The sequence below is a fragment of the Patagioenas fasciata genome, chromosome 13 (genome assembly GCF_037038585.1).
Source record: "Patagioenas fasciata isolate bPatFas1 chromosome 13, bPatFas1.hap1, whole genome shotgun sequence".
Taxonomy (NCBI): domain Eukaryota; kingdom Metazoa; phylum Chordata; class Aves; order Columbiformes; family Columbidae; genus Patagioenas; species Patagioenas fasciata.
In genome coordinates this window covers 12,969,194-12,996,227 of record NC_092532.1, presented here as the reverse complement: position 1 = coordinate 12,996,227, position 27,034 = coordinate 12,969,194, and the positions used below count along the sequence as shown (strand labels likewise).

Genomic DNA, 27,034 nt, shown 5'->3' with positions numbered 1-27,034 from the left:
GTTGAGGTCTCACAAACAAATATTTGCTCAGCATTTGTATAAAAAATAAAGATCTGGGCGCTGGTGCGTGGGCTTTAGTAGACCCGCAGGTGTGACTTAAAATGTGTGTCCTCAGAGGCTCAGCATTGTGTTCGCCCAGTAACACCAGTTGCTCCAGCTCTGCTGAGCTCAGCGCTGGTTCTCTGCAGCGTCGGGGTCGTGGCGCATCTTCCTGCAGTTTGTGGCCAGCAGATCGATCTCCCCGGTTTGCTGACGGTACAGATTTGACAGGAACTTTTTTCCTGAGTGCCTGTCACTAATTCTAACCTTTTCTTACCATCCCGCACAGGCGAAACTCCCCAATCTGAAAGAAGTGGACGTCCGCTACACCGAAGCCTGGTGAACTCTCCCTGCCTCCGACTCGCCTCTTTTGCTTCTCACGAGAAGGAAAAGATTTTTAAAACAGAGAAAAACAAAACCAGAAAATAACTTTTGGCTAATACCTGTAGAGCAGTGAGTCCTGGGACTTGGTGGTAGGAGTCGTGGTTGTGGGGTAGAGGAGTGGCGTTGTGTGTGTTGGGGGGACAGGGCAAGCCTGGACCTGGATGGATTCTTTCAGCTTTGTGATTTTTGGAATCAACATAATTTAAATTGAAAAGGAGGGAAAAAAAAAAAGAAAAAAAGAAAAAAAAAGAGGACTTTGTAGCAGCAAGAGGATTATAAAGAGGAAAAAAAACACCTTTGTGGGATTTACTTGCCTTTGTGTTTTATGCCGTGTGGAGAGAAAAAGAAAAAAAGTCATTTGTCATTATTGACCTGGGTTTCCTTGGCTGGCACCCATCTAGTCAGAACTCCTCTTTCACCAGTTTTGCTCCAGAAAATCAAAATTACAAAAATCTCAAGAGAAGAAAACCAAAACCAATATGATTTTCACCTCCCGCCGTGTCCTTGCAGTTGTTATGCAAAGTAATTTTGTTGTACATAAGATTTACATAATGCACCTATTTAAGAAAATGGTTCACAAATAACAGGTCTGGGACCTGTCTTTTATTTATGAATTGTTAATTCTTTTACCCTTTTTTTGCGTATAGTACTGTATAAACTAGTTTGCTGTCTTGTTGTTATTATTTTTTTTAAAGGAAATGTCCTCCTTGAAGAATTGCCTTTCAGTAATGCATACTGTATTCGACTCCCTCTCTGTCACAACATTCATCGCGTTGTCTTTTTGATTTCAAAATGCCTCAAATGTTATCAAATAGGAAGGAAAATATCTATCAAGGGGGGTTGGGTGGGTGGGGGGTGCGGGGATCAATAAAAATTACGTTTCCTTCCGAAGTCTGAAAACTTTCTTCAGTCTTTTAAACCGCCAGGTTTAAACATGGGAGGTGGGGAAAAAGACGTTTGTTTTGCCAATGGAGTATTTGCAGAACTCTGTAGATTTTACAAGTTGCCTCGGTTGGTTTTCTGTTTACGTCCGATATTTCAAAAAGAGAAAAAAAAGCTCTCCCTCCATGTCATGCATCAGCTTTTTCTTTGTTTTTTTGCCCCCCACCCCCTTCTCTCCCCTGCCCCCCGTCCCTCCCGTACCCGCTCTGTGCTCGCATCGTTCTGCATGTTCCTCTGGGGAGACGGAAAAATTGCGGTGTTGCTGATCCGATAGCTCTGACCTGTCTGTAAATGTGAGTGCTACCTTTTCCAAATTCCACAGTTGCGTAGATGATGATTTTTTTAAATTGTGGTTTCTTTTATAACTATGCTGTTGACTTTTTTTTTTCCATAACAAGCCTTCGTTGTACAGAGCTGCTTATTTAAAAAAAAAAAAAAAAGAAAAGAAAAAGGAAGTCTTTCCTCTCTTTAACACCTTTATTTTGTTCTTTGGCACCTCAAGGTTTCACATACAGCCAATGTAATTTTTTATATATAAATATATATATATTTAATCTTATTCAATGGAAGCCAAGCTTTTGGTTTTGGTTTGTTGTTGTTTTTTGGTTGTTGTTTTTTTTTTTAAAACTTTCTCGCTATATAGATGACCCCTGCCCAAATCACGTTCGTTCTTTCTTTTTTTTAAATAAATGAAACAGAAATTGAGTCTTAACTCATGTAGTGTGCCAGGTTTTTTTTTCCCCTTTAGATCCCAAACTGTACCAGGATGCAGTTATGGGAAGAAAGAAGAAAAGAAAACAAACAATTATGCCAACATTTTCCTTAGCACTGTTGCTTTTACCAATGGTTTACTACTACTGTTCTGTAGCTGTGTACAAAGAGATGTGAAATAATTTCAGGCAAAAATAAACTGTAAGTGAATATCTTTTAGCTGCGTGCTTTGTGTTTTCTTGGAAGGAAGCTTTTGCCGGCCCGGTGACGCAGGGACGCTGTGGGAGGCGCGGAGATACCGCAGCCGGAGGACGACGGCTTTGCCGAGGATGGGGTCTCTTTCCTCCCTTTCCTCCTGTTGCAGAGCAGGGGACCAGCGAGCAGCCATCATGAGTGTTTGTCACCAGCCAGTGGGTTTCAAGGCACCGTCACCTGGAAGGGACAAGGAGGACAGCTGAGTCTGTGCGTCCGCTTCTTGCATCCCTCCCCAAGACCGATTCTCTTTGCGCCATTCCTAATCCTTCACACGCTCAAGGATCCTTGCTCTGGCTGTCAAAGGAGTTGCGTTGGCTGGGGTTCTTTTGCACCAGTCACCTGCAGCAGGCAGTACTGGGGCATTTGCAGACTCAACGGGTTTCCCTATATTAAGGTGCATTTCAGGGCAGCATCCCAGTGGAAGGACCTGCTGCATTTGCGTTCTGCTCGCTGTCCTTGATAAAACATGCTGGTGTGTGGGCTGGACACCAGCAGAAAATCCAGCTGGAGCGTCACAACTCCGCTTCAGTCACGTACACAACTATTAAACTTCTTTAGCTTTTAAACAAATGGGCGGGCCCCACTTGAAACCAATTCCTGCAGAAGTTCTGAGTTCATCACTTGCATTACGTGGCTCCTCTACTCTCATTTTTATCTGTATCTCTGTCCTGTTCCATAAAACAGGCTTTAGGACATGGAGGAACACAAGCATTTGTTGTGTGTTTCCAGGCAAGGTAAGAAGTGCTCGCAGGATGGCCCTTGACAGGGAATAAACCGTGCTTTTGTTTTATCTGCACTGAAACCAGACAGCTGTAGCTGGGGCTGTCAGGCTTTTTGAGTCTCTTCTCCTCGAGCAGTCACTGTGAGTGTGGGCTGTCCTGCCCTGGCAACGGCAGCGACTCCACAAAGCCTTTCTAGACCCTGAAGAGCGAGAAGTATTCCTGTGATGTTGCATGAGGGACTGAGAATTTGCCCAAGGATGTGGAGCTTTACATCTTGGTGAAACGCCGGCAGGCATTGGATGCAGCTCGTCTTCCATGGGCAGTGACCCCCTCCCCTGCTGCTCCCCAGGCTCTGCCTTTGGGGGAATTGGGCTCTGCTACCTCAGCACTGGAAGAAGCTTCAACATCCACTGTGCGATGGTTATGCTCTAATGCCACGTGAGCGAGGTGAAGCGAGCAGGGAAAGGATGTGCATGAGATCCCCCTTTAACACCTGCCCTGGTCCTTTCTTCTGCAACCACCTCCAGCATCCCGCTCCTTTGGGCTTCGTTCCCTCTCCTGAACCAGTGCGCGTTCATCCTTGCAGCGGCCCCAGACTACGCAAAATCGGAGCAAGCTCCAAGATGACCAATGTGTAATTGCCAACAGCAATTACAGAGCAGCATTGTTAGAAATTTCTGAAGGTTGCATCAGGCTGGGGATTCTCGTATTGGTCACAAAAGAGGAGGATTAGATGTGGTGCAACAAGAGATGCTGTGTCTCGGCTTGTGCTCAGAAAGGGTTTTGTGAGTTTTCTCTACTACAACACCGGGGTTTGTAGAGGGCCCAGGTGGTTTCGCTGGCATAATTATGCCTTTCAGCTGCTGCTTCCTGATCTGAGCCATTAAAGAGCTGCTCGGTGGCACTGGGGTGGTTACTGCAGCCCATCTTCCAGAGACTGCAAATACCGGGGGTTTGTCTGACCTACAGCTTCTGGCTTTCAACCCGAACTACTGCGATAGCTTTGATGCAGGTCCAAAGAGTGCAAAGCTGCAGCGCTGCCTGGTTTCAGCAGCAATTTTCTGATGTCCTCATTAAAACCCTGCAGTTGTCCTACCTTCCTGTTGCCTCTTCCACTGCTCACAGCTATGTTTTGAATTTCAGAAGAACAAATGCAGAGATGAATCTCACAAAGTGTCAGTTGCCTCTACTTTCCCAGCTGGGTGGATACAGTTTGTCAGTTGCTCAAAGGGTAAAATATCTGCTTGAAATCCTGATGATTCAGTGTGGATTTGCTTGGAGGAAAGTGCTGAAGCAGCTGCTGACCTGAGGAATTGTCCTAATTTTAGCAGGTAAGAGCTTGACGTGACCTGTTCAAATGCCCCTTTCACACAAGGTGAAGCCTGGGTTATCTACAGGTCTTGTCCATGAGGACCTGAGGCTACCTGCTTCACACTGGCTGGGGGACCTCATGGCAAGTTAGTGGCAGCAGGGTGGTTGTGGAACATCTGGGCTGTACTTGGGGCAGATCTGCAGATTGTTCAATGCCTTCCGGAGGTCTGTGGGTGCCCTGATCTCCTGAGAGCTGGCTGCATATCCCTGGAGCGCGCAAGTTGTTTCAACAGGCTTTGAGCGGGCCTTGTTCCCCACGTCAGGGCCACTGCTGCCAAGCAGGGGAGAGGCTCCATCTCGGAGCTGTAGCACCGAGCGCAAGAAGCACCTCTGATAGTCTTCACTCCTTTCGCTTTCCAGAGAGCATCGGGATTCCATTCAGGCGAAGTCCTCTTGGAAATACAATAGGAAGGCCTTTGGGGCAAGCAGAAAGACCTTATTGATAGATCAGAGTAGGGCCTGGACTTTGGACTAGAAGCTCTAAATTCAATAAAGGTAAAAAAAAATAGTAACAATAGGCTCAACAGCAAAGCGTGGGAGCCAACTCTGTCCGAGACTGTCGTCTTCTGGACAACAGCAGGAGCTGGGGCTGCTCCATCTGTGGGATTTCCACTCCCCTGATGGCTGGGAACAGGAGTGACCTCCTGCCTCATACGTACAGGGATTTCTGCTCTGGAAAAGAGCTATTTGGAACTTTCCACACATCTATTAGCCATCAGACCATAGTGCTACCATCGTTCTCATGCTGAAGGCAATGTTGACCTCTCCCAGCCTCTGTAAAGCCAACCAGCTGTACCTATTAGAACACATCAGTCAACTAGATTGCAGTGTCTTGAATTTTTAATGATTTTTTCCAACTAAATAGAGTACATGCCTCAAAATATTTGTTTTAAGTGGATGTAATTGTACAGATTTTTCCATTTTCTTTTCTATGGACGGGGTACATAGTAAGTAAATATTTGAGATAAACCATATTTATTAATAACAGATCTTGGAATATCCATTTTGCAAGTAATATTAAACATGCTGGTATTTTTCCTGCTACCCTGGTACCTGCTTTTTTATTACTATTTTTTTAGGTGATCTCACTTTCATGCTTTTCAGCAACCAGATAGAAAAAGTACTGTAATTTATTTGTATTTTTAAAATAGGCCCTACCAGATTTTAAATATATACATACGAAAATCTCACAGTGACCCCAATGGTCATGCAAGAACCTTGTCAATATAGTGCTGCCAATGTAAATACGTGTCCTTTTCCTGTCACTCTCTGCAAAGATCAAAACAAAGGTCTGTACATCAGGATAGAGCTCACAGCTCATGTTCAGTTTGTTATGCAGCACTGAATTGGTCTCAACACCTGAATCAACCAGTTTGCTTTGCAGATCTGCCAGTTGATACAGTAACCAGCTTCTCCTTCATTTTTGTTCCAGATAGGATATAATATCAAAATATAATCCTTTAATTTTAATCTGCGTATATTTGAAATTGAATTGTTCACAGCAGCTGAGATGCTCTTAAATCTTAGCAGAATCTCTCCCACACAGAATCTCCCATTCTTCAATCCGCTTTTACTATAAAATCAGTGCCTTAAATCACATGAAGTTTTGTTTTGTTTTGTTTTTAAATAAAAGTTTGGTTTGAATATGGAGTCAGAGACCTACTGACTGTTTTACTTGATTAAAAGTGCTGCTAGTGTCTTCGGTATGCAGCGTATCTCATTATATTCAAAATACTGAAACCTTGGCTTAGGGATACTTTTCATATTTTACCAGTTATGATGACATTAAGGATAACTAATGTTACTGACTCATTTGGCAGGTGCTTCGAGATCTTAGAGCTGGGTTTTGTTATTTACTGCCGCACTAAGGGGCAAGGTTGTGAACCTTGAAGGTTGCAGAAACACATCTGTCAGGAATGCTTTGAATTTCAGTCTAAGCATCATCGTGTTAGAAAGATGCTAGTTTCACTTCGTTGTTGCTTATTTATGAAAGTGAGAAAAATGTTAAACTAGCCTCTTGACTGGGATTTTATCTTGTTCTCCGATCCTGTTTTACCAGCCATCTTCCTTCCATGTGGTGTTTTCTTCAGCACTGATGGACAGAAAGAACTGTGAAGGGTCCGGGTGAGCATCCCATGCCTGTGTGCCCAGGGCTGGATGGGAATCATCAACGTCTTCCCGGTAAGGAAAAGAGCAGATCCCGCTTGGTCTGCACAGTGAGCTTGTGTAGAAGCAGGAGTTGTCCAGTATAACACACACAAAAAAATCCAACCTTCATAAGAATCTCAGCCACAGCTAAAACTAAAATTCCCCATGGCTGAGGGAGAAGGGCTGTGTTTGAAAGGGGTGGCCAGGAAAGCCAAGCTCAGCTCTAATGTTATTCCTGTCCTGTCAATTAGGTGAAATGCTTGTTTTAACATTGCCGTGAACTGGGTAACATGTAAAATATTTTTGGCTGGAACAGCCTGACCCAGACTTTTGCGATGGTCTGCTATGAATGGCAGTAGCCCTGATGCATGGAACTTAAAGGAGGCCCAGGGGAATCAAGGATTTGTCAAACAGGGTTGTATCCATCCCTGGAGCTGGGGCTGGCAGAGGTCTGAGTCTCTTCGCTTGAGCCTGGTGAAGAGGCCACATTCCACTCTCTCATGAATCTTTTATTCAAAAAATGCGACAGGTGTCATTTGAAGAGGGATATTTGTTTAACACTGGTGTGTGCAGGGCGCTTGGCCTCCATCACACAGCCAGAGCCACACGTGGCTGTTGGAGGCTCAGGTCAGGTGTTATATCCCCCAAGGAGATGCGGGCTTTCTGCCTCGGTGGGTTCCCTCTGACTCCCCTGATGGGAATGCAAGTGGTGGCGACTCCGCTCTAACATGTTGTGACAGTGACACTGTCGTGTTCCTGCGTGGTGAGAGGCACAAGCGCCATCCAGACCAGGTCTGCCAGCCTCCCCCTGGTTACCTTCTTCACGCTTCAGGAGCTTCCAAACCACCTTCCTTGGAAATACCATCAGTTTACAAGGACAGGGGAAATGGGTCAGTGTGCGTGGGGCAGAGCACGGCCCTGACATCTCCATTTCTGACATACAGCCCTGTCCCACTGCTACCAGTGATGGGGCTCCCGCCACCTCCAAATGATGTGAGTAGGGGCTGGGGGACACCCATGGGTGCTGCTGCAGGCCCTGGTGGCGGGGTCACCTCCTGACAGAAATGAACAAATATATACACAAAAACCCCAAACCAGAGAGGAGAGAGGAGGAGAAAAAAGAAGTTGTACTTGAGGTTAACACCGCTCTCTGCCGCAGAGCCGATGACATCAATGTTGCCATGGCGACAAAATCTTCACTTAGGTATGGTGAGCGCTGCCAAGGAAACCCCAAGCTCCAGCACAGCCATTGCATCGGCCCTGGGGCCTTCCTCTGCCCCCTCCTCCTCCTCACCCTGCTCTGCCACTGGAGGGGCTCTGGGCTGCACCTTCCTCCCTGTCCCTCATCCAAATTACTTGGTGAAATCCTCCACTTTTCGTCACTGTCACTGTCCCTGCAGCTCTGACGCATCCCGAGGATGATGAGGGATAACTGCTGCCAGCAGAGACACGGGGACATCGCTGGCACCACAAACCACCTCCCGTCCACAGTCTCCAACATCTTCCAGGATGCCCAAAGCAAGCTATTGGCCTCCACCCGCTCATGAGTGAAGTTACTTTGGTTTTAGGGGCTCAGTTTGGTCCAAGGCTGGGCTCAGGAGCCATGGGGAGCCCGGGCTGGCATGGGGACCCTTCCTTTCCCAGGTGAGCACCAACCATGAGGCTCCGTGTGGCACAGCCCAGGGGCAGCAAGTGTCTGGAGGGGTGACCCGTGGAGGAGCCGGTGGGTGGAACATTTTGCATTCCCCCGTGGCTCCAGATACAGTACCTGCAGCTGTTTCTTTGCTTAGAGGCCGTGCCAGCACAGCACGGGCTGGTTCTGTGGAAATCTTTTTCCTGTGGTTCCAGTTAGAAGCCTGTGAGTGCCCTCAGCCTCAGGGACCACTCCCCAAAGGAGAATTAGGGGAATTCATGAAATGAAGCAACTGTTTTTATCCTCCCTGACTCCACTTTTCCCACCACTATTCACCAGTACAAATGAGAAAATCCCCCTGAAGTTTGGTTATTCCCTCATAATCCACTTATTTCAGGCAAGAGCAGTCATCGGCATGACCTCATGTGCTAATGAGCAGTGATTGAAATGAATCAAAATACTCAGTGAGAGGTTTGGGTCTGAATAAATCCCTGATTTCTGTGCGATGCTCAGCTGAAGCTGTGCTATACCCTGGCCAAGCGTAAGCATCCCAACCAGTGCTCCCCAGCAGCTTGGCCAGCCCAAACGGATCCCAAAGGCCCCTCCAGTATCACAGAAATTCATCTTGGGGGGTGTCTGTCCTGCCATGAATTTGCCTCCAATGAAAAAGTGTAATGCAAATCCCACTAAAGTTGATCAGAGAGGTTTGTTTTCAGCATATTTTAGAGCAGACCTGAGCGGTTATTGAGAAGTCTGGGTATTGTTTTTGTTTTTTAAGTGGATATTGAATACAGGCTTAAAAGTTCCAGTGATTTTTACCACACTGAGATACTGCTCTAGCTTTTAGTTTAGAAGTTGGGGGTTTGACCAAGCTGTTATTTCAGAAAAATAAAACATGAGAAAAGAAAATAAATAGAACCGATCTAAAAGAGAAAAGCCTGCTGGCATGTGAAACTCTGCTGACTTTTAGGCTTCGGGATCTGCGATTAATCAGGCTCCGAGTCATGTTACTGGAAAGGAAAAGCAAAACTCAGCAGCGGCAGAGCTGCCAAATCCCGCACGGCACAGGGGGGAACCCCACCAAGGGGGTGCCCGAGGGTGGGCATCACCTCACGCCGCTTTCATGTTGAGGGGGAAAAGACATCATTTACTCGAAGGCAAAACTAGGGTTCAAGGAAAGCCTGACCTGCTGCTTGAATTCTCAAAGATGCTTTAAAAAAATCCAACAGTTCTGCAGTAAAATTATTCAGTTTTATTATACAGCTGTGGTAGGAGCAAAGGTGATTAACTAACAGCAAATCTCTTGAGAAAATGGAGGAATTATTTTTAGGCCTGAATTTTTGAGACTAATTATAGAATTATTGATATTCTTTCAAAATAATTATAATTTTACACAGTACCAGATCTCTACTACCCAATTTCTGGTCACAAGAGAGAAGTGTAATCAAGGGGAAGTGACTCACAGCTGCCTGTGATTGAAATTAATGAGATATTTATCTGGAAATATTCCCGTCAGTGGATTTTCTTTGTAGTCCGAGTCAAGAGAATAGCATGGAAATCCTCGCTGAGGACAGCAGTGCAGGGATGGGAGGAGCAGCTCTGGTAAGCTTAGGATCACCTGAGTGATGGGTTTTAAGGCCAAAAAAACCCCATTCTGAATGTTCAGGTGGCCTTGCTGCAGAATGCAGCCCCATTTTGCTCCCTGTTTCCTGCAATATCCCTACAAGTGGTATTTACTAGGGAGAGAAGGGAGAAAGGAGATGACAAGGGATGAAGAAATCACCTGTTGGACCTTTGAGTAGGACTTTTTAAGTATTTTTTTTTGCATCTGCCACAGAAAGCTCTTTCACAGCCTGCATTATCTTTTCCCTAAGCAACAGCTCTTACAGGAGACGCCAGCTTTAAATACATAGGGGGGAGAAATCCTTTCCCTTTCTGTGCCTGGAGTTACCCAAACGGTCACCTTCCCGGAGAGGAGCAGCAGTGACTGTGCAAGAAGAAAGCCGTGTTCGCTGGAATGCTTCTAAGCCTTGCCCTGCCAGCCAGATTATCGATCAAGAGGAAACGCCAGCATTTCAGAAGCTTTCCCCAAAATGCACGGAGCCTGCTCAGCTCCCGTGCGTCACTGGGGCTGTTTTTATCCGTGGATTTTCCGGCGCGTTCAGTAGAGCTGGGTCGCCCAGGAGGGACCCTGGCAGGATCTCCCAGCGCAGTGACTCACGCTCGCACATCATGGGAATTGGGGCTGGCTTCAACATACTGCACTTTTCAACTCTGATTCATGCCACCCCAGGAGAGTAAATAAGGCAACTCCACACACGGTGTGGCTGTGACAAGTTGCCTTCCCACTGAAACCATGTCGGGGCAAATGACACTGCCAGTGAATAGTGTCACCTATAGCTTAACTAGTAGTCTCCTAAATAGGGCAAAATGTCTCTTTGCGCGTATGCCATTAGTCTCGTTGCAGCCCGGGATACCTTCAGTCTTGCACATTGCAGGAGGTCCTAACTAAGCAAAAGATGCTGGGCTAATTTCAGTGAGATCTGTAGCAGGTTTGTTAAAGCCTGGGAACATTTATTAGCAATCTGGCTTTGTCACTTTTCAGGCTATCTCTGCAGATCACTTCAGAAGGGTGACTGAAAAAAGCAAAAAGCCTCATTTGTCTGGATGATTCCCAAAAGCAGGGTAAGCCAGGTCACTGCTGCAGGAGCTGTTACTTGATATTGATGTGTTTAGCACCATAGAGACAAAAATCAGGAGCAGATTTTTAATGGGATCTAAACAAATTGCATGTCTGAAATCAGTTGTTTGGAAAAAAACTCCAGCTGTCGTTACTGGTACCTGAATGCTGGTGAGTCACCAAATTACATCCTTGGGTCGGGGAAATGGCTAGCTGGATAACTAGATGTCTAGTTGCCTGTTCAGCCAGTGAAGCAATTCAGCTAAAAAGCCTCGTGTACAGTTCAGATGATTTCTTCAGTACAATTTCACTCTGATCCTGGTTTGTGGCTTTGGCCAAGAAAGCTCAAGGGAAGCACAGGGTGCTCCTCGCATGTCCCAAAGAGCTCCCACAGCCGGTGATCCCCGGCACCAGCTGCCCCTGTCCTGGATTGTCTCTCCCAGCTCCCACAGGCACATGACACTGCAAACCCAGTGACTCAGCAGGAGTACCTTTGCAGAAACCATCAAAAGAAGGGAGCCTTACATGCTTCCTGATAGCAGACTGTGAATTTGTGCTTTTTATTTAGCCTGATCTGCCATTATGAAGACCACGTAGGTATCGGTCTCTTCCTGGAGGAAGCTGGCGTGGCAGGGGATTTCTCTGATTGCGGGTTGCTGATGTGGGAGCTGAATGTGTTCTTACACAGGTTAGCCAAAGAGGGGCAAAGGCTATTGAATAAGCATTAAATGAACTGGGTGCTTATTTCTCAATGAATGCCAGTTCCTTGGTTCTTTGCTCCCTTGGGCTTCAATAAAAATCTCAGTCTTGTCCTCAAATCTGCAAGAGAGAAATAGCCATGGCAGCATAATAAGTGCATGCTGTGCCACCTCTTATATTCCTGTAATGTTGTCCTTCTTTCAAAATAAAGAAAGAAACCCCCCTCATTTGGTTACATCTTCTTTTCCTTCAGGCTTGTCAACGTGAAGCACAGAGATTGCCTAATCTGTTCTTGTTATTTAATTACGTGACTATGGTACGCTGCTCTGGCTTCTGTCCATAAGCCATCACAACTGGCAGCGCGTTCCTGCCCAGCCTCCGAGTACTTCAAACACCGGTGGATAAGGGAAGTGTGTCCTTGCATCTCTGCCTATCAGGTGATGCAAGTGATTAGCAAACGCTGGAGTAAATAAATGACTTGAAGCCCAGCAGATGACGTCTCAGTGAGTAAAGTGCTGGGTCCCCAGCATCCAGGCCTGTGGCCCAGGGGGAACTTCAGCCAAGTCCTTGAGGTGGAGGTATGGGGTGTCCACACCCTCCTTGGCATGCCCGTTCCCTGGGTGCTCAAGCTGGGATTTGCATCCTGGCATCTCGTTGTGCTTCCGATTACCCTCCCGGCCCCGGGGTGTGGGAAGAGCCGGGCTATGCTGGGGCTGGGTCCCTTTGTGGGGTGCTGGCAGCTCCTGGTGGCAGCTGGGCTCCAGACCTTGCACAAGTCCTCCCCTGGCCAGCCAACCTCCGCTGCTGTCAGGGAAGAGCTGCAGCCTGCGTGTGCTTTAGGGTCACCTCTTAATCTGGCCATTCAAAAAAATAAATTAATTAAAAGTCCTTCTGCCAAAATGCTGTTCAAGGAAGGACAGAGAATCCCAGCTGCATGGCTCAATGACATGCATGAGAACTGAGCTTCAGTGATGTTACATCAGATTTATTTATCCTCTCGACCTTAGTCAAACTGTCTGCATACCTGGTCCCTAAATCATTGTCTATGTTCTTATTTATTCTGTCTCCCTCACAGAGCTATTAAAGCCCTGGGCTTAAGAACATAAAGTGTCTTTCCAAGACAGAGTTCGTGCCCTCTGCTGTTGACAGCTTCCCCACGTGTGGCCCTCAGCAGATAAATGCCAGAGAAGGAAATAAGAAGGAGAACTTGATCCGCACTGGCTTAAGCCTACTTGCAAGGAAAAGGGTTGCCATCAAGACAGCAAACAGCCTGCAAGTAAGGTCTTCTGCCTGAGGCTGGTCTTGGAAATGGTCCCTAGCAGTGGGATGGAGCTGTGACAGGGGGCTTAGAAGGATCTATAACTTTGCACAAGCACTTTGGCTCTTTACAATTTTCGTGAGGTGAATACCCGCAGAGGCACAGAGTGATGTATTATATTTCCCACTGAGTCGGTTGCATTTGCCTGTATCTAAGCAGCTTTGCTTTGAGGGTAACATGGACCTTGTGGGGCTCCTGCATTGAGCCTGACCAGGACCATAACACATGTAGGAGAGAGTTGAAAAATAAGGGATTTCAACTGGAATTTGGTGCTTGGGTTTCTCAGGCTTTAGGCATCCCCATCTAACTTCATGGGGTGGTGAAGGACAAAGCGCCTGGTCACCTCTGCTTTCATTCCATTTCGCTTGCTTTGTTTGGGCCCCATCACAGTGATTCTTGGGCCCAGGCCCAGCACTTAGCAGCAGTAGCATAGGAATTGATTTCAGCAGAAGCAGACAATTCCCTAAATTATTGATGTTAATAGCAGACAAACCACAGGACACAAACAAAAATATCCAGAAGAAAGAGCTGAAGAAAAGCAAAAGAATGGCAGCCGGAACCATCAGGCTGGTATAGAGATGTCTCAGGTGACTGGGATCGAGATAGAGCACAAGCAAAGAAGGTTTTGGGCAAATCCAAAAGCAAAGCAGTACACCCCTTGAAGACGTTCCCAAATGCCATGGGTGCATGCGCTGTACCTATCAGGGTTTTATAACCAGCCATAAGCAGGCCACATGCAGAAACAGTGAAAGACGTGTACCCCACGCCTGTATTAAAAACCGCTGGCAGGGGGCAGGGGACATGACCGTGTTGTCCCCATCCCCTGTGTGGAGGTGGCCCTTGAGGTTGCCCGGTCCGTAGGGCACTGGGTGGCTCGTTGGCAGCCTGCCTGGTGCGTTCTAGTTGTGTTTCTCAGAACCCCTCTGTGTTTTCAGCTGATTTGCTTTGACATCAGCAGCCGGCAAGAAGTTCTCTGTGTCGGGGTGTGTGGGAGTGCTATGTGACACCTTAATCATGCTAAACAGGAACACACATTCAGATTTCCTCGGCATTTCAAAGAAATGTGATTTCCTTTGTGCTGCAAAGAAAGAGTTGACTTGATTGCGACTCTCTGTGGAGATCAGCTCCAGTGCCTGTGAATTAGGGTGCCAGGATCTCATTTTGGGAAAAAAAGGGAGCTAAAACATTCTAGGCTTTTGAACTGCAAGCATCAGGGTTAAGTTTCTTGTTGGTAACTGGGTCTGTTTGGTTGGTTTTTTTTTTTTTTTTGAGGACAGCTGCTTAATTTAATTGGCCAGGGTATCAAGAAACCAGATTTTGTTTAAAAATGAAAATAAAAATCTAGTATAGATTCAAAGTATAGAGTCAAAATATCAGCACATATAATACTAAATCCCAACTTTCAAAACGATTGTTTGTCATTTAGCACAGGCAAGTCCAAAAGAGTGATTAACTTGTTAATTTATTTCTGCTGCCTGTATGGGTGACAATTATTTAAAATCCCAGTGAAAACTCAACTAGCAATCACAGAACGGTTCGGTATAGTAATGATGGTTCAATATAGTTTTAGCTGAGCATTCCCTTCCCCAGATGAGATGAAATAATGGCAGGGAAGAGCTGTGAGAGACCTGCTAGCACAGGCAGAGCATGGTATGTGACGCAGGATGGGATTTTATAGCTGGCATGATTTGTGATATGTGGCAAGGCTGTTGGAAAAGCTGGATTTGCTGGTGTGCTCGTCCTGCTGACAGCCTCGCTCGCACAGCCTGGCTCATCCAGAGGCACAGGGCTGCTTGGATGCTCAGCATGAAAATGCCTTTCATTTTTTTTGTGATTTATAAGATTACATTAAAAACTCTACATTTGGTAAATTACTGTGCATAGTAATAAGAAAAACTCCTTTGGGATCTGATAAATGAATTTGAATGATTACACTCAATTTAGAAAATGGCTGTTGTCCTGCTAGATATGTACCCATAGCTCTGAATTGGGGTATTGTGAGTAAGGTTTTCCATGGGGTTCACCAGACATGTGATGGTTGTTGCTGCCCAACAGCTTTCAGCACCAAATTAACTATTGCCTAACCCTATTCACATAGCATGCAGATAAGTAGGTCACTGGAAACAGCAGGTGTTGCTTGGTTTGGAAATCCACTTCTGCAGGTTCACAGCAGCTCCTTTGGAGGAAGGACCACAGCCAAGGCCACCAGGCTCCTGCCCCAGCCCTCTCTCCAAAAGAGCAGTGCCCAAATTCTTCTCCCTAGTGCAATGTGAGGGTGCTTTGCCTTTTCCAAGTGGACTGCTCCGAGACAGGGAATCATAGAATGTTCTAAATTGGAAGGGACTCACAACGATCATCGAGTCCAACTCCTGTCCCTGCACAGGACAACCCCACAGTTCACACCATGTGTCTGAGGGTGTTGTCCAGTCTCTTCTTGAACACTGTCAGGCCTGGGGCTGTGACACCTCCCTGGGGAGCCTGTTCCAGTGCTCCAGCACCCTCTGGGTGAAGAACCTTTTCCTAATATCCAACCTAAACCTCCCCGGCACATCTTCCTGTTATTTCCTATCCTTCCTCCTCCTCTTCTGAGGAAGCTGTAGACTGCAATGAGGTCTCCTCTTAGTCTTCTCCAGTCGTGTCCCCTTCCAACTCCAGTGGCAATCTTCCTGTTTTAATTGAGAGCTAATTACAAGCTTGACTCGCTCTCTGAGTTGGGGTCCGGACTTTTAGTCTCAGCATGGGAAATGATGTCTCTGTTGCAAGGGGAAGCTCAACAGGGGATTAATTTCTCTTCCCATGCCTTGGTCTGCTGTTCCTCTGCGATGTCATGAAAGCCAGGTGCTGCCCAGGAGCGGGATGAGCACCGGGGTGCACGGTGCTGTCCAGGGCCCAGGGACGACAGGATAGTCCCCAGGGAGATGGCCCAGGAGCTGCTGGTAGAGCAGGACAGAACAGAACAAGACATGCAGAGTGGGCTTGTCCTATGGGGCTCTTCAGAGGAGCTCAGCGTTAGAAAGATGATGCTGGATGTTCGTCCAGGACAAGCTGCTCTTTCCCATGGTGCTCAGGCATTCTCCTTTGCCTTGCTCAGGTGGATTAAGGCAGTTTGCAGGATCAGTTCTTGGCACCCAAATACCTAATATTTTGTGCTCTGAATCCTGCCTGCTGGGCTGGGCTTAACTAGCCCGGTCATTTGCAGGAAAGCAGACCCGGGCAGGGGATTTCCACAGCTCCCTCGTGGCTGCGGTGCCACCCAGTCCCACATCCAGGGCCTTTCTGTCACCTCCTGCTCTGGCCGTATTGAAGCTCCCCAACCTGCATGTCAGGCTGCGGGCCCAGATGGCAGGAGGCAGAGCTGTGAGGGCATGTTCCGTTGCAATTGCAAACGGCAAAGTGGTTTTATTCCCTCAGCTAAAATAGATGTACTTGCATCTTTATATGGACAGAAGAGCAGCGCTGGCATCGGGCCAGCGTCCATCGTGGCTCCTTCTCAGTAGGCAGAGCAAGGGGGTGTCCTGCTGTGCATTTGTCAGAGCTTGGGGGTCGATGTCATTCTAGAGCTGCGGTGAAGCAGTCACACAAAATTACCTGTGTAAAAATACAGTGCAGGGAGCGTTAGCTCAGCTTCACTTAGATCACTGCAGATGTGTTATTTTGGGAGAGCATTCGTACTGTGCAGTCCTTATTCAGACAAAACTGCAGTTGACGTAATTTTTTCCATAATGTTGCTTGTATTTGAAATCATATCTATACATCTTGTACAAATCAAACTAATAATAAGCATTTCCATGACAGTCTCTACTTATGGATTAATTTTGGAATTTATTTTATAGACATGATTTGATTTCAGTGGGATTTATGACCCTAAAAGGACTGCAGCAACAGGGGACAAATGCTGGAAAGTGTCTTTTTGTCTATAATTCAACGTATTTGTTTGTGGAACCCTGAACAATGTTCTAATCTTCCATCTGAAAACTGCCTTGTCACCTTTTGATTTACAGCATTTTCCCTTGCCTTTCCTCTCTACGACTCAGCTGGTATTTCTTACAAGGCAGGTATTGTCAAATCTCTTTCTTCAAACATATAATAACCACCTTTTGTATTGAACAGGCATATAAATTACTCAGCTTATATGACAGAACAGAAAATAAAGAGTTGAGTATCTGGCAGAGATGCCAAAGAGTGATGTTATTATAACCTTACTGTGAAAGATATGCCAACAGAAAGTTACATATCAGTGAGGTAACTGACGACAATATTTCCTTTATTACACTAAATATTAGAAAACATTATTGTATGATGTATTTCCATCCAAATTGCACATTTCTTATCAGGGTGTTCAGTAGCCACCCTTGTGCATAACAGATGGGATTTGTAGCTTAAATAGACCCCAGGCATTGTAAGACACACACTCACAGGGTTTATGCCTGTCAGTATTACAGCCTAATTATTCAGACCTTCTTGGGAATTTTTCCAATACATTTGGTTTTAAGTGGAAAATATTTTTCTACAAAATTAAAATCTTGCAGGTTTTCAATTTTCCTTCATGAACATTATATCAGGAATAGAAGAGCTACTTCATAGTGGTGCTGTGATCCAAATGAAACCAAATTGCGGTGCTTGGCTTGGAGCAGTTTCAAACATCCACCCATCCTTGTCCCTGCTGCCATCACATGTACGGGTTTATGTTCATGTGGCTTGTCCCACCAGTTTCTGTGAACGGGCTTGGCTTCCCAGGGCACCCGCAGTTATCTCCTGGGTGGAGCGATGCCATCCACCCTGGCAGCCAGAAAACACAGTGTCCCTTGGGCACAGAGGTGAAAGGAAGCACACTGGAGCCTTGTAGGAAAAGCTGAAGATTTCAGTTCACTGGGGAAAAGCAGATTATACAGGGTCAAGAGGCAGCTTAGAGAAAAAGACCTGTAGCTGCCTCTCCATGTAGGGTTTTATCCACTCGAACTTGTACATCCCTCTCTAAGCCTCTCCATGAGTGATCAGGATGGCACAACATGGCCACTGAAACAGAAAACCAAAGCGTTATCTCATCAGCTCCGTTCTCTGTGGCCAACTGCATCCCAAGGCAGCCCTGGTACCCGGTGACTGGTGGGAACAGTTACCCCCCCGAATATCACCTGCAGCACCTGATCGATAACGAGCAGGATTATCATCAGCTTTTTCTGCTTGATTTATCGGTGCTCGTCAGCAATCAGCTGACCTTGGATGGAGGTTTAGGCTCAACCTGGCTCAAGTGGAAAAAAAAAACCAAGAGCTAAAAGCTCTTGGTAGCCGCTCACTGGCTGTTGGGATTCGGTGCACGGCTCCACCTCATGGCAACTGCACAAATATGCAAGGAAAGAATGAGAGCTGCGTTTTGGCCTCTCGGGGTGATGAGCGACACCGGCTCTTTCTTTGTAAAATAATTGCCAAGTGTCATCAAGTCAGACTTAACCTGGAAATCACGGTCAGGTGTTGCTGAAATCTTGGTGTTGAGCTTTTTCTATTCAAGGCACGAAAGTCACACCCAGGCTTTGGCTGCTCTGTATCAATTCCCTGCTCTGCGTTACAGGTGGGGTGGACAGTGCTGCCTGCTGTAAAGGCTGCCCAGTACTTCCAATTATCTTACTGTCTTTTCATGTATTTATAAATATTTGTTTATGAATATTTGGGAGGCAAAAAATTTGCAGGCCCAGCATCTGCTTTGGAGAAACTTGTTGCTGAAGCAAAGCAGTTGTTTGCGAGCACAGGGCAAGAGGGATGTGAATGTGCATCTGTTCTATAAAAGGCTTTCAAATTTTATTATTTTCCTTTTCAACTGCTGTTGTGTTTCAGCTCAGAACATGACATTTGAGGCAGAGCTGTGCTTTGTGCACGCTTCTTGCCATTCCCATAAGAATCAAATGAAAAATATTAAAAGTTTAAGATGTTGTGGCCTCCATAGATTTATTTATTGTCTCGTTCTCCAGATGCTGCCTCCGGTTCCTCACGACTGCTGCATCCCATGAGATGTCTCACAGGGATTGCAGGGTCCCTGCAGCGCGTCCCCAACACCAGCTCCCCATTTCACAAGCTCTGCTGCCCTCTCTTGGTGTGTCTAGGAGGAAAAAATGAGCCTGTTTTGGTTAAATTCAAATACATGGTTTGAATGTGGCATCTTTCATTTGTGAATGCTAATACGGGCTTGCAGGCAGTTTTGCAAGTGCTGATGTAACCCCTTCTGCAATAATAATATTGAAAATTGATTGTCGGCGGACTTTGGTACATTCAAAGTCCTATTCCACAATAAATCTGTAAGAAAGGCCTTGAAAGATATACTTAACAAACCAACCTACCAATCTGCGTTTGTCCAGACAGGGAGCCCTCATCTGCTCTTTGGTAAGTTTTTTTTTTTCTTTATAATGTCATTTTGTTCTTTACTAATGTTTCTCCATCCAAGGTTATCAGGAAGCTAATCAGCTAGACCTCCCAAGAGCAAATAATTACCCAGGGAAACATTACTCATCCAGAAGTCTGAACACAACCTCAAGCTCTGGTTTGAATAGCTGTAAAAGCAGGATGTTCCAACCTGATGGCAATATTAAAAATTTTGCTCACATTTGGGTCTTCTTCCTGCTGTTAGTGGTAAACATTATGTTTTATAAAAATATCAAATTACAGATCTACCTATCAAGAAAGCCTGAATTCAGTCTGCTTCTCAGCTCTGAGAAACTCTGGTACTCTGAATGTGGTCAGTACAGTATCCCGCATTCATTTTTAGTTATAGCTTAGTAGACCTTTGCTTTCATTTTATTTAAGCTTAACTTTAGTACAAAGTTGTTGTTACTGTTCATCTCCTTGTTGTTAAATCCCAAGATAATATTTGCAACAGGATGCACCACTGTGTGTGCTCTTGTAGCAATTACTAAAACCAAAGAAACCTCGTCATACAATGGCTGGTAATGTATAGCATACAAAGGACTAAAACCACTGTATCATGGGCTATGTGCCATATTCAAATATAGGTCACATGTGCAAGAGCAGATTTGAGAAGATAAGCTGCTAAACTGGCCTATCTCTGGGAGAAAGTCAAGCTGGCAGACTGAAACAGCTGAGCTAATAGCTAAGTTGATCTTTAATCCATCTTTTTTGTAAACTATCTAGAAAGAGATCACTAGGCACTAAGTAGCCTCCATATATGAGTTAAATGATAAAACCTGAGAAAAATCACTGAGAAGCTGAGAAAGTCAAGATTTTGAAGCCTAAAAACTACTGTAATGGCATAATTGTATTAAGAGCAAGGCAGAAGAAAGGCAGCTCTCTTTTCCTGGTGCCAGGCTAACAAAACACAGCTGGTGTTACTCTGGATTAGTTCCTTGATCTGCTTTACCATGTGTCCATGCAAAAGCAGCACCCTTGGGAAGAGCAGGTGTAACTGGTGAAGGTGGGATAAAAGCGCTTGGTTGTCTTGTGCTCTTTCGTTTCTGTGGATGGCTGAAGGGCTGTGGCACAGACAGAAAGTGTCTTTTCTGGTTGTTGTAAGGTTTCATAGCTGTCAAAGGGCTGGAGTAGCCCTTGTGCTGTGTTGGGCTGTCTGGAGGTGACTTTTCTGGTGCAGTTAGATTCACCTGCTCAGTTTTATTCTTCTTTGAGAGAGACCCATCAAAAACATCCAGTGAGTGCACACCATGAAGAAAGGCGCTTGGGAGTCAAGCCAGAAATTTGTACACTTCTGCTGAGGTAGCAACATCTCTACGAAACGAATCCTGAGCAGAAAGTCTGCTAATGCTGAGTGTAGGCAGTGAGTGGCATCGTGGTATCACAGAAGCAGCAGCAGAGCAAAAAACCTGAGATGATTAGACACAGCAGAGACACCGATGAGAGGCTGAAAGGCGTTATTCTCAGGATGGGGATCCTACCTGTATTTCAGTGTCCTGCTCATGATAAGCTGTAAACATCGCAGCTTATGGAAATAAAGTCATTTGCCAGTGGAGCTTGTGCTGCTCCTTCCTCTCCGCCCTGCAGTCGTCAGTGATAAGAAAAGCAGTTGTGTCTCCTCTGCCCTGTGGCTCGTAAAAATGCACAGCATAAATAATACATCTTGATGATGGACACACCTGGTATGTTTGGACTTATTGGACCATTACTAGCTTATCATTTAAAGGGAAGACGGCATTGATGGTATGAGAAGAAAGTGCGTAAATCCTGGTGTGTGTAACTAAACCAGTGTCAGAGTGCTCACAAACAGCACAGATGATATTGTAACTTCTGGGAGACGCTCCCTGGTGTTTCTGGGTCACTGGTTTGAAACCACGGCAGCCAGGAGCTCACGGGCGGCTTGCAGTCCTCACCCCACAGCCTTCCAGTTACAGAAAGGACATATAAATGTAATGTGACATATATGAATAGAAATATTACTTTGGTAGTCTCCTTCTGTGTTGTATTCTCAGTGGCAGCACCTATAAATCCTTTGCTCTATTATGTTTTGTTATCTGTAAGTACGATAGGCCCAGTACTGTTTTGAAATTCAATTTATCACGCTAATTTCAAACCTCAGTGCTGCAATATTGACTTTCTTTTTATTGCATAATCCTGTGCCTTCAGGAAAACAGTAAAGAAGATGTTAAAGTCGCCATAAACAACTGATATTTTTAAACATACATCTATTTTCTTCCCAACATGATTTGATCATATGGTGGCTGAGAAAACAGAAATGTAGGTAAGTTTAGTTGGCTTATTGGCCTCAAAATTACAAGCTGTTTTTTCAGTGCTATGCTCACACAGACTTAGTTTCTAAATAGAGCAACATAATTTTTGTTAGCAGAGACTCAATTCCAGTAGTAAAATGATAGCAATGTTAATTGTCATGATAATTCTGCAAAAAGCTCTGTTTTTTCTCTTTGCTGCATCAACCTCTATCATATTTGCTGTCCAAACAGACAAATTAGGAAAGAAAATGAACAGATGCAGAGTTCACTGTTTCCTCCTGGATGCTTTGCAAGAGGTGTGTTTGGCCCGAGTGGCTTCTGCCCGTAGCAGTGTGAACAGGCAAATGAGCCGCCCCCGTTCTCGTGTGAACATAAATGTCCCGGCAGAGGTCACACAATGGCAGCGCATCGGACAGTGGCATTTGAATGTGAACTGATGCTACAAAACCACAGCACAGCCCCAGTTATGTCTTTGGTTTGATTATGATGCTCTTTGTTCTCAAGGGCCTGTAGCAAACCATACAGAAATAAAGAGTGCCTGTGTTTGGGATTTTAGTTTTTTGGGGTTTTTTTTTGAATGAGTTGTTGCAAATTAGCTGCTAAAAATGTGTCTGTAAGTTCTTAAAGAAATACATTTCCTGTATAATCAATGAGGATTGTCACTCTGCCTGGGCTTTCTTCTCCTTCTTCAGTAACCCAGTACTTCTGTACAAGGCATATGGTCACTTTTCCTTGTCTCTTCTCAACTAAAACACGTCCAAAAAGACTGCTGGTCTTCTCCACCTTCAGGAAAGACTAATTAGAAAAGACCTTCATTATGCTGGTAGAACCAGCCTATCCCCAAGTCTTTAATCTTCCCTTTGAACAGTAAAAATGAAAAGAAGGCAGGGTTAAACCAGCGTGACGCGTGAGCTCCACACACACTGAGGTGCAACTGCAGCTTGTTTCATCTTCAGCTGATGCAAATTTTTCTGCAGAGCCTGATTTTTGATAGAATGATTAAACACCATTTTTGAACAGGCCTGGGAAGGCAGCAAATTTGTTCTCAGCACACACATAAATAAAGCCACGATGTTTCAAGGTCTAAAAATTTTGTAAAAGGTATGTCAGCAAGAAATAGCATTTCCAAGGCAGCTCTACTCTCAGGTTTTCTGCTTGAATATATCAACAGAAACTAATAGTGTTGATTTTTTTTTTTTTTTTAAATCATCATAAAGTTTTTCATGGAACTTGGTCATTCTTTTTCTGTTTGCAAAATACTCTTTCTTTTTAGTGTATCACAGACAATTTTCTTATTCTATTTTTTTTTTCCTCAAATCACCTGCGATATGTCTTAATGCATTTTAAGGTATTCATAGATGTCTTGGCACAATAGATTTTTCCATTTCTCTTTTTCTTCACAAGAATTAGTTGTTTGCTGGCTGGGTGGATTTTTCATTAACAAATTTCAAAACACACAGAGTCTTGCTTAATTACAGAGTCGCTTTTTTTTCCAGCTTCCTCATCAGAAGGCAGATATAACCGTGTAACATCCAGGTATTTCAGCCAGCTATGCTGATCAAGGACTATTGTTGTGAGCTTCTGAGGAATTTTGTTGTGTTAATTTTTCATGAACATTTACAGCAGTAAAGATTATCAGGTAGTTTATTTTTAATAGGTAATGATCATGGAAGGCCAAATTAAAAGCTGTTCTGTAATACAGAGACCCACCTCCAGCTGATTCGCTCTTTTCCCTTACTTGCTATATTCACAATGTTTTAAATTCATGTTTTCAGATGCCTTTGCTGCCTTCTTATCTACATGGGCCAACCCTGAATTGTTTCCTGTTTTGTGTCTTGCTTTTATTCTGGCAGATCAATATGGGTTCATTTTCTGATGGAGCACATGGGGCAGCTGCCAGGGACCAGTCGGGGCAGAGATGACAAGAAGACGACAAGGGCAGCAGGAGGAGTGACTGATTTTTTCATTATAAATGCTGGACGAAGACGCACATTAAACTTCATGTTTAAACCAGTTAAGCCTCAGATTTTCGCCTGTGAGAATGGAGTTAATAATCTCTCGTTTTCTTGTCCTGTCTTCTGCTAATATCTGTGCTACGATCCAAAGGATCGATGGCTTTAGCTACAATAATGGCATTTCTCTTAATATTGCAACTGTGGATGCAAAAGCATTTCGCTTAGGGTGGCGTTCTTCAGTGTGAAACACAAAGTTCATCAATAACTTAGCTAACTATAGGTGGTCTCAAACTTTGTTTTTTTTCAGCTAAAAGAAGAGTTTTTTCGTATGCTTTCCTTCTGAGAGAACATGAAACAAAAATATCTGCCTTTTAAATACCTGGCCCCACACTTCCTGACTGACCCAGTATGAACCACTGCTGCTCTGCACACATTATTTCCTCTCTCTGAAAAAAAAAAATATTAAAAAAAACTAGCCAGAGTCTGGCAATACTTTGCCTTGCCATTGACCTTATCTCTCATCCTGTGGGGGCAGCTGCTCCTCACAGGTAGGTAAGCTAAAGACAGAGCATATGCATGATATATGATAAGGGCTGGAGACATCCACTTCTCCAGTCTGGCCTTTTTTGATTCTGTTGACTGGTCCTCTCCTGGACATTGAAGCACTTTGCTGATGTACACTGGAGGAGGAGGAAAACCTTCTGTTTTTCTTTTTTTGTATTAGTAAGGATTTTCTTTTATTGCTTTTTTAAGTTTAGCTATTTTCTTAGCAAAACATATCCTTTCTGCAAGAGTGCTGCTATTGCAATGCCAAGTGCTAAAGTCTGCCTGTTGTTAGAATGGTGAAACCATCACAAAAGGATCTTCAGCTCTCAGCTTTGCTGTTTAACTGTGTTTTTCCTTCCACAGGAGCAGGTAGGGTCTCCTTGTGCTGTTGTAGACTTGAGTCCCCAAGCCAGCGGTGTCACCTCCGTCTGCGCTGCCAGACCAGGGGAAGCTGGTGCCTGTCACGTGCAGGGGGCAGGTTCTTACTTTTCTTTAGAGATCCTGTAAGAAACCATGTCTCCAATTATATTTCTGCCTTATTTTTTGTTGTTGTTGTTTCATATGTGTTCTTTTTGGTCAAATGGTGCCATCTTTTGTTTTCATAAAATCCTTTGAAAAATGAACTCTGTTTTGCCACATTTGAACAGTGTTTTGGTATAAATATTGGGATTTTTCTTTTGCTATCTAAAAAATTATATTTATTTATGAACAGATTTATCAAAGTATTTATAAATTACGATTATTATTTGAGTATAAATCAATAGAAAACTGGTATTATTCAGCTTCAACATTTTCATTGTTTTTCGAAGAAAAAAAATTGGTGCAAATTAACAGCTGTCGACAAAGGGGACCTTCTTTTAATATATTTCCCTTTGGCGTAATAAACCAGGAGTTGAGTTCTGGTCGAACTTTTAAATCCTAGGTTCCACGTGGAAGCCATTTGTGTCCAGAGCACATGGCCAAACACAGGCCACATATATATATTATAAATGCATATCTCAAATCAGAAATGAGTGCTTTCAGTTCTCCCTTTTTTTTTTTTTTAATAAGGATTAAAGATATTAGACATTTCGCTTAAATCCCAGCTGCTGGAATCAGCAGAATCCATGAGACTCTTGGTGTTTGTTAAAAAGTAAATTATAAACTCTCTTGGTTACGGAGAAAACTTAAAAACAGGGAGAGAGGGCATCCCAAAGGTTTAGAAACCAGAAAGCAAAGAATTCAAACCCAGAAACTAACAATTGTTGTGTTGATCTCAGGTGGGAACGTTATTAATGCATTGCTGCATTATTATTGCATGATGCAAGTGACACGGCATGAAAAGAGTTGAGCCCATGAAGACGGTAGAAGAGGAGAGAGTATTGCTGGCTGGAAATGACATATTTCAGAATTAGCGTTCCACTTTCTTTCTTAAGACTTCCTTTTTTTTAACTTTTTTTTTTTTCCCCTTGTAAGCAACAGCCATAACAAAATCTGTCCTTGTGAAGGAGAAGAAAGTGTCATCAAAGGTGATGGCTTTTTTTTTTTTTTTTTTTAAATTAACTAAAAGGCCCAGGCTGCTGAAAACTTGATTAGAGCTTTTGTATGCCTGAGGGGTCTCAACTGTGTGCTCTTACCCAGGTGGAATCAGAGTACAAAGAGGAAGAAACCCCCCGTTTGACGCTGCCTCGCTAATCTCAGCAGTATAGCATTCATTATTCTGCACAGGATTAAAGGTAAGGACTGCGTTGCTGCCTTTGAGACTCAGCAGGGCAGCTACACTTTGCAGAAAGGGGGTTAAATAATTCCTGATGTGTGGCAGAAAGGTTCTGGAGAGAAGACGGTTGGATTTAAATAACCTAGCAGAGCCTTCTGTGTTCTAGCTTTTGTCTTCTTGCCTCCAGAACAAAAGGACTTCTTAATCATAAAGCAAATGTAAAAATAATTTTCTTTGAAAGAGGTAATGGTGTCTTCAAAATACTAGTCAAGTCTAAAAAACCAAAAAACATGGAGGAAACAATTTTTTGTGTGTATGTGAAATTTTTAATGTCATTAGGAACAGACATAAATAAGGCCTGGATGCTCAGCTGAAGATAACTAAGCTATTTTAAATTCCTTCCAATTTGGACATCAGGCTAAACAAGCATTTGCAAATTCACATTGCTAGTTCTTTCTTCATTCTAGACATTGTGTCCTGTTAAATGAGAGAAGTGTTAGAAATTTTCCTTTGAAAGAAGGTTGTTTGTTTTGATTTTTTTTTCTGTGTTTTTCTCTCTGTTGGAAAAGTTCAGGTTTAATGTTTGTTTTTAAAACAGCTCAGAGGGCATAAGTTCAGATTTTCAGTCAGATATTACTGAATGAGTTGATAGCTGATACCTACAAACATATTGCAAAATTTCTGATTTTTTTGGCACAAATAAAATCTCTTGGGAGCTGCAAAAAGCTTATTTTTAATACGATACGTGAAATAATATGACTCTGTATGCATATGATAACACATATTTGAGAAACAGAGCATGCCACGTGGCGTTCGGTATCTCCTTGAAATTCTAAAAAATGGTCCTTTGCCAACAGAGGTTTTTCTGAAGCTGCAAAGCTGAATTTGCTCCGTGAGGTGCTCAGAAGAGCGTTATTACAGACCACGGGCCTCGGGGAGTTGGTGGAGGTCGCAGTATCGCGTCTTCTCCACCCACCAGCCTGGAGCAGAGTACCCAGGCTCTACCACATCTCCTCTGATCAGTTCTGCAAGCTGGATGGCAGTTTGAAAGACTAGAAAACTCAAGCAGCCCATCCTGAATATCTAATTTATTCAGGACTTCAGTCATTAGTAGATATATTATCTAAATCCCCTCCCTGCCTTCCTTTATTTCCTCTTTTAAGCCGTTAACAAAAAACGTTAATAAGATAGGGTCCCTATGCCAGGGTCTGTCATACCTCACCCAATACCAACTCCCACCTCGATCTGTTGACG

At 44.3% G+C, this 27,034-nt stretch overlaps 1 protein-coding gene across 2 annotated transcripts in view; it reads left to right on the top strand.

The window, feature by feature from the left end:
• Nucleotides 1-2,295, top strand: part of CMIP (c-Maf inducing protein) — a 131,448-nt gene extending 129,153 nt beyond the window's left edge. For both annotated transcript variants that reach the window (XM_065848373.2, XM_065848374.2), the window contains exon 21: nt 329-2,295. In XM_065848373.2, coding sequence (XP_065704445.1) covers nt 329-382 — 54 coding nt within the window. In that variant the 3' untranslated portion in view covers nt 383-2,295. The remainder of the gene's footprint in view (nt 1-328) is intronic.
• The last annotated feature ends 24,739 nt before the right edge of the window (nt 2,296-27,034 follow it).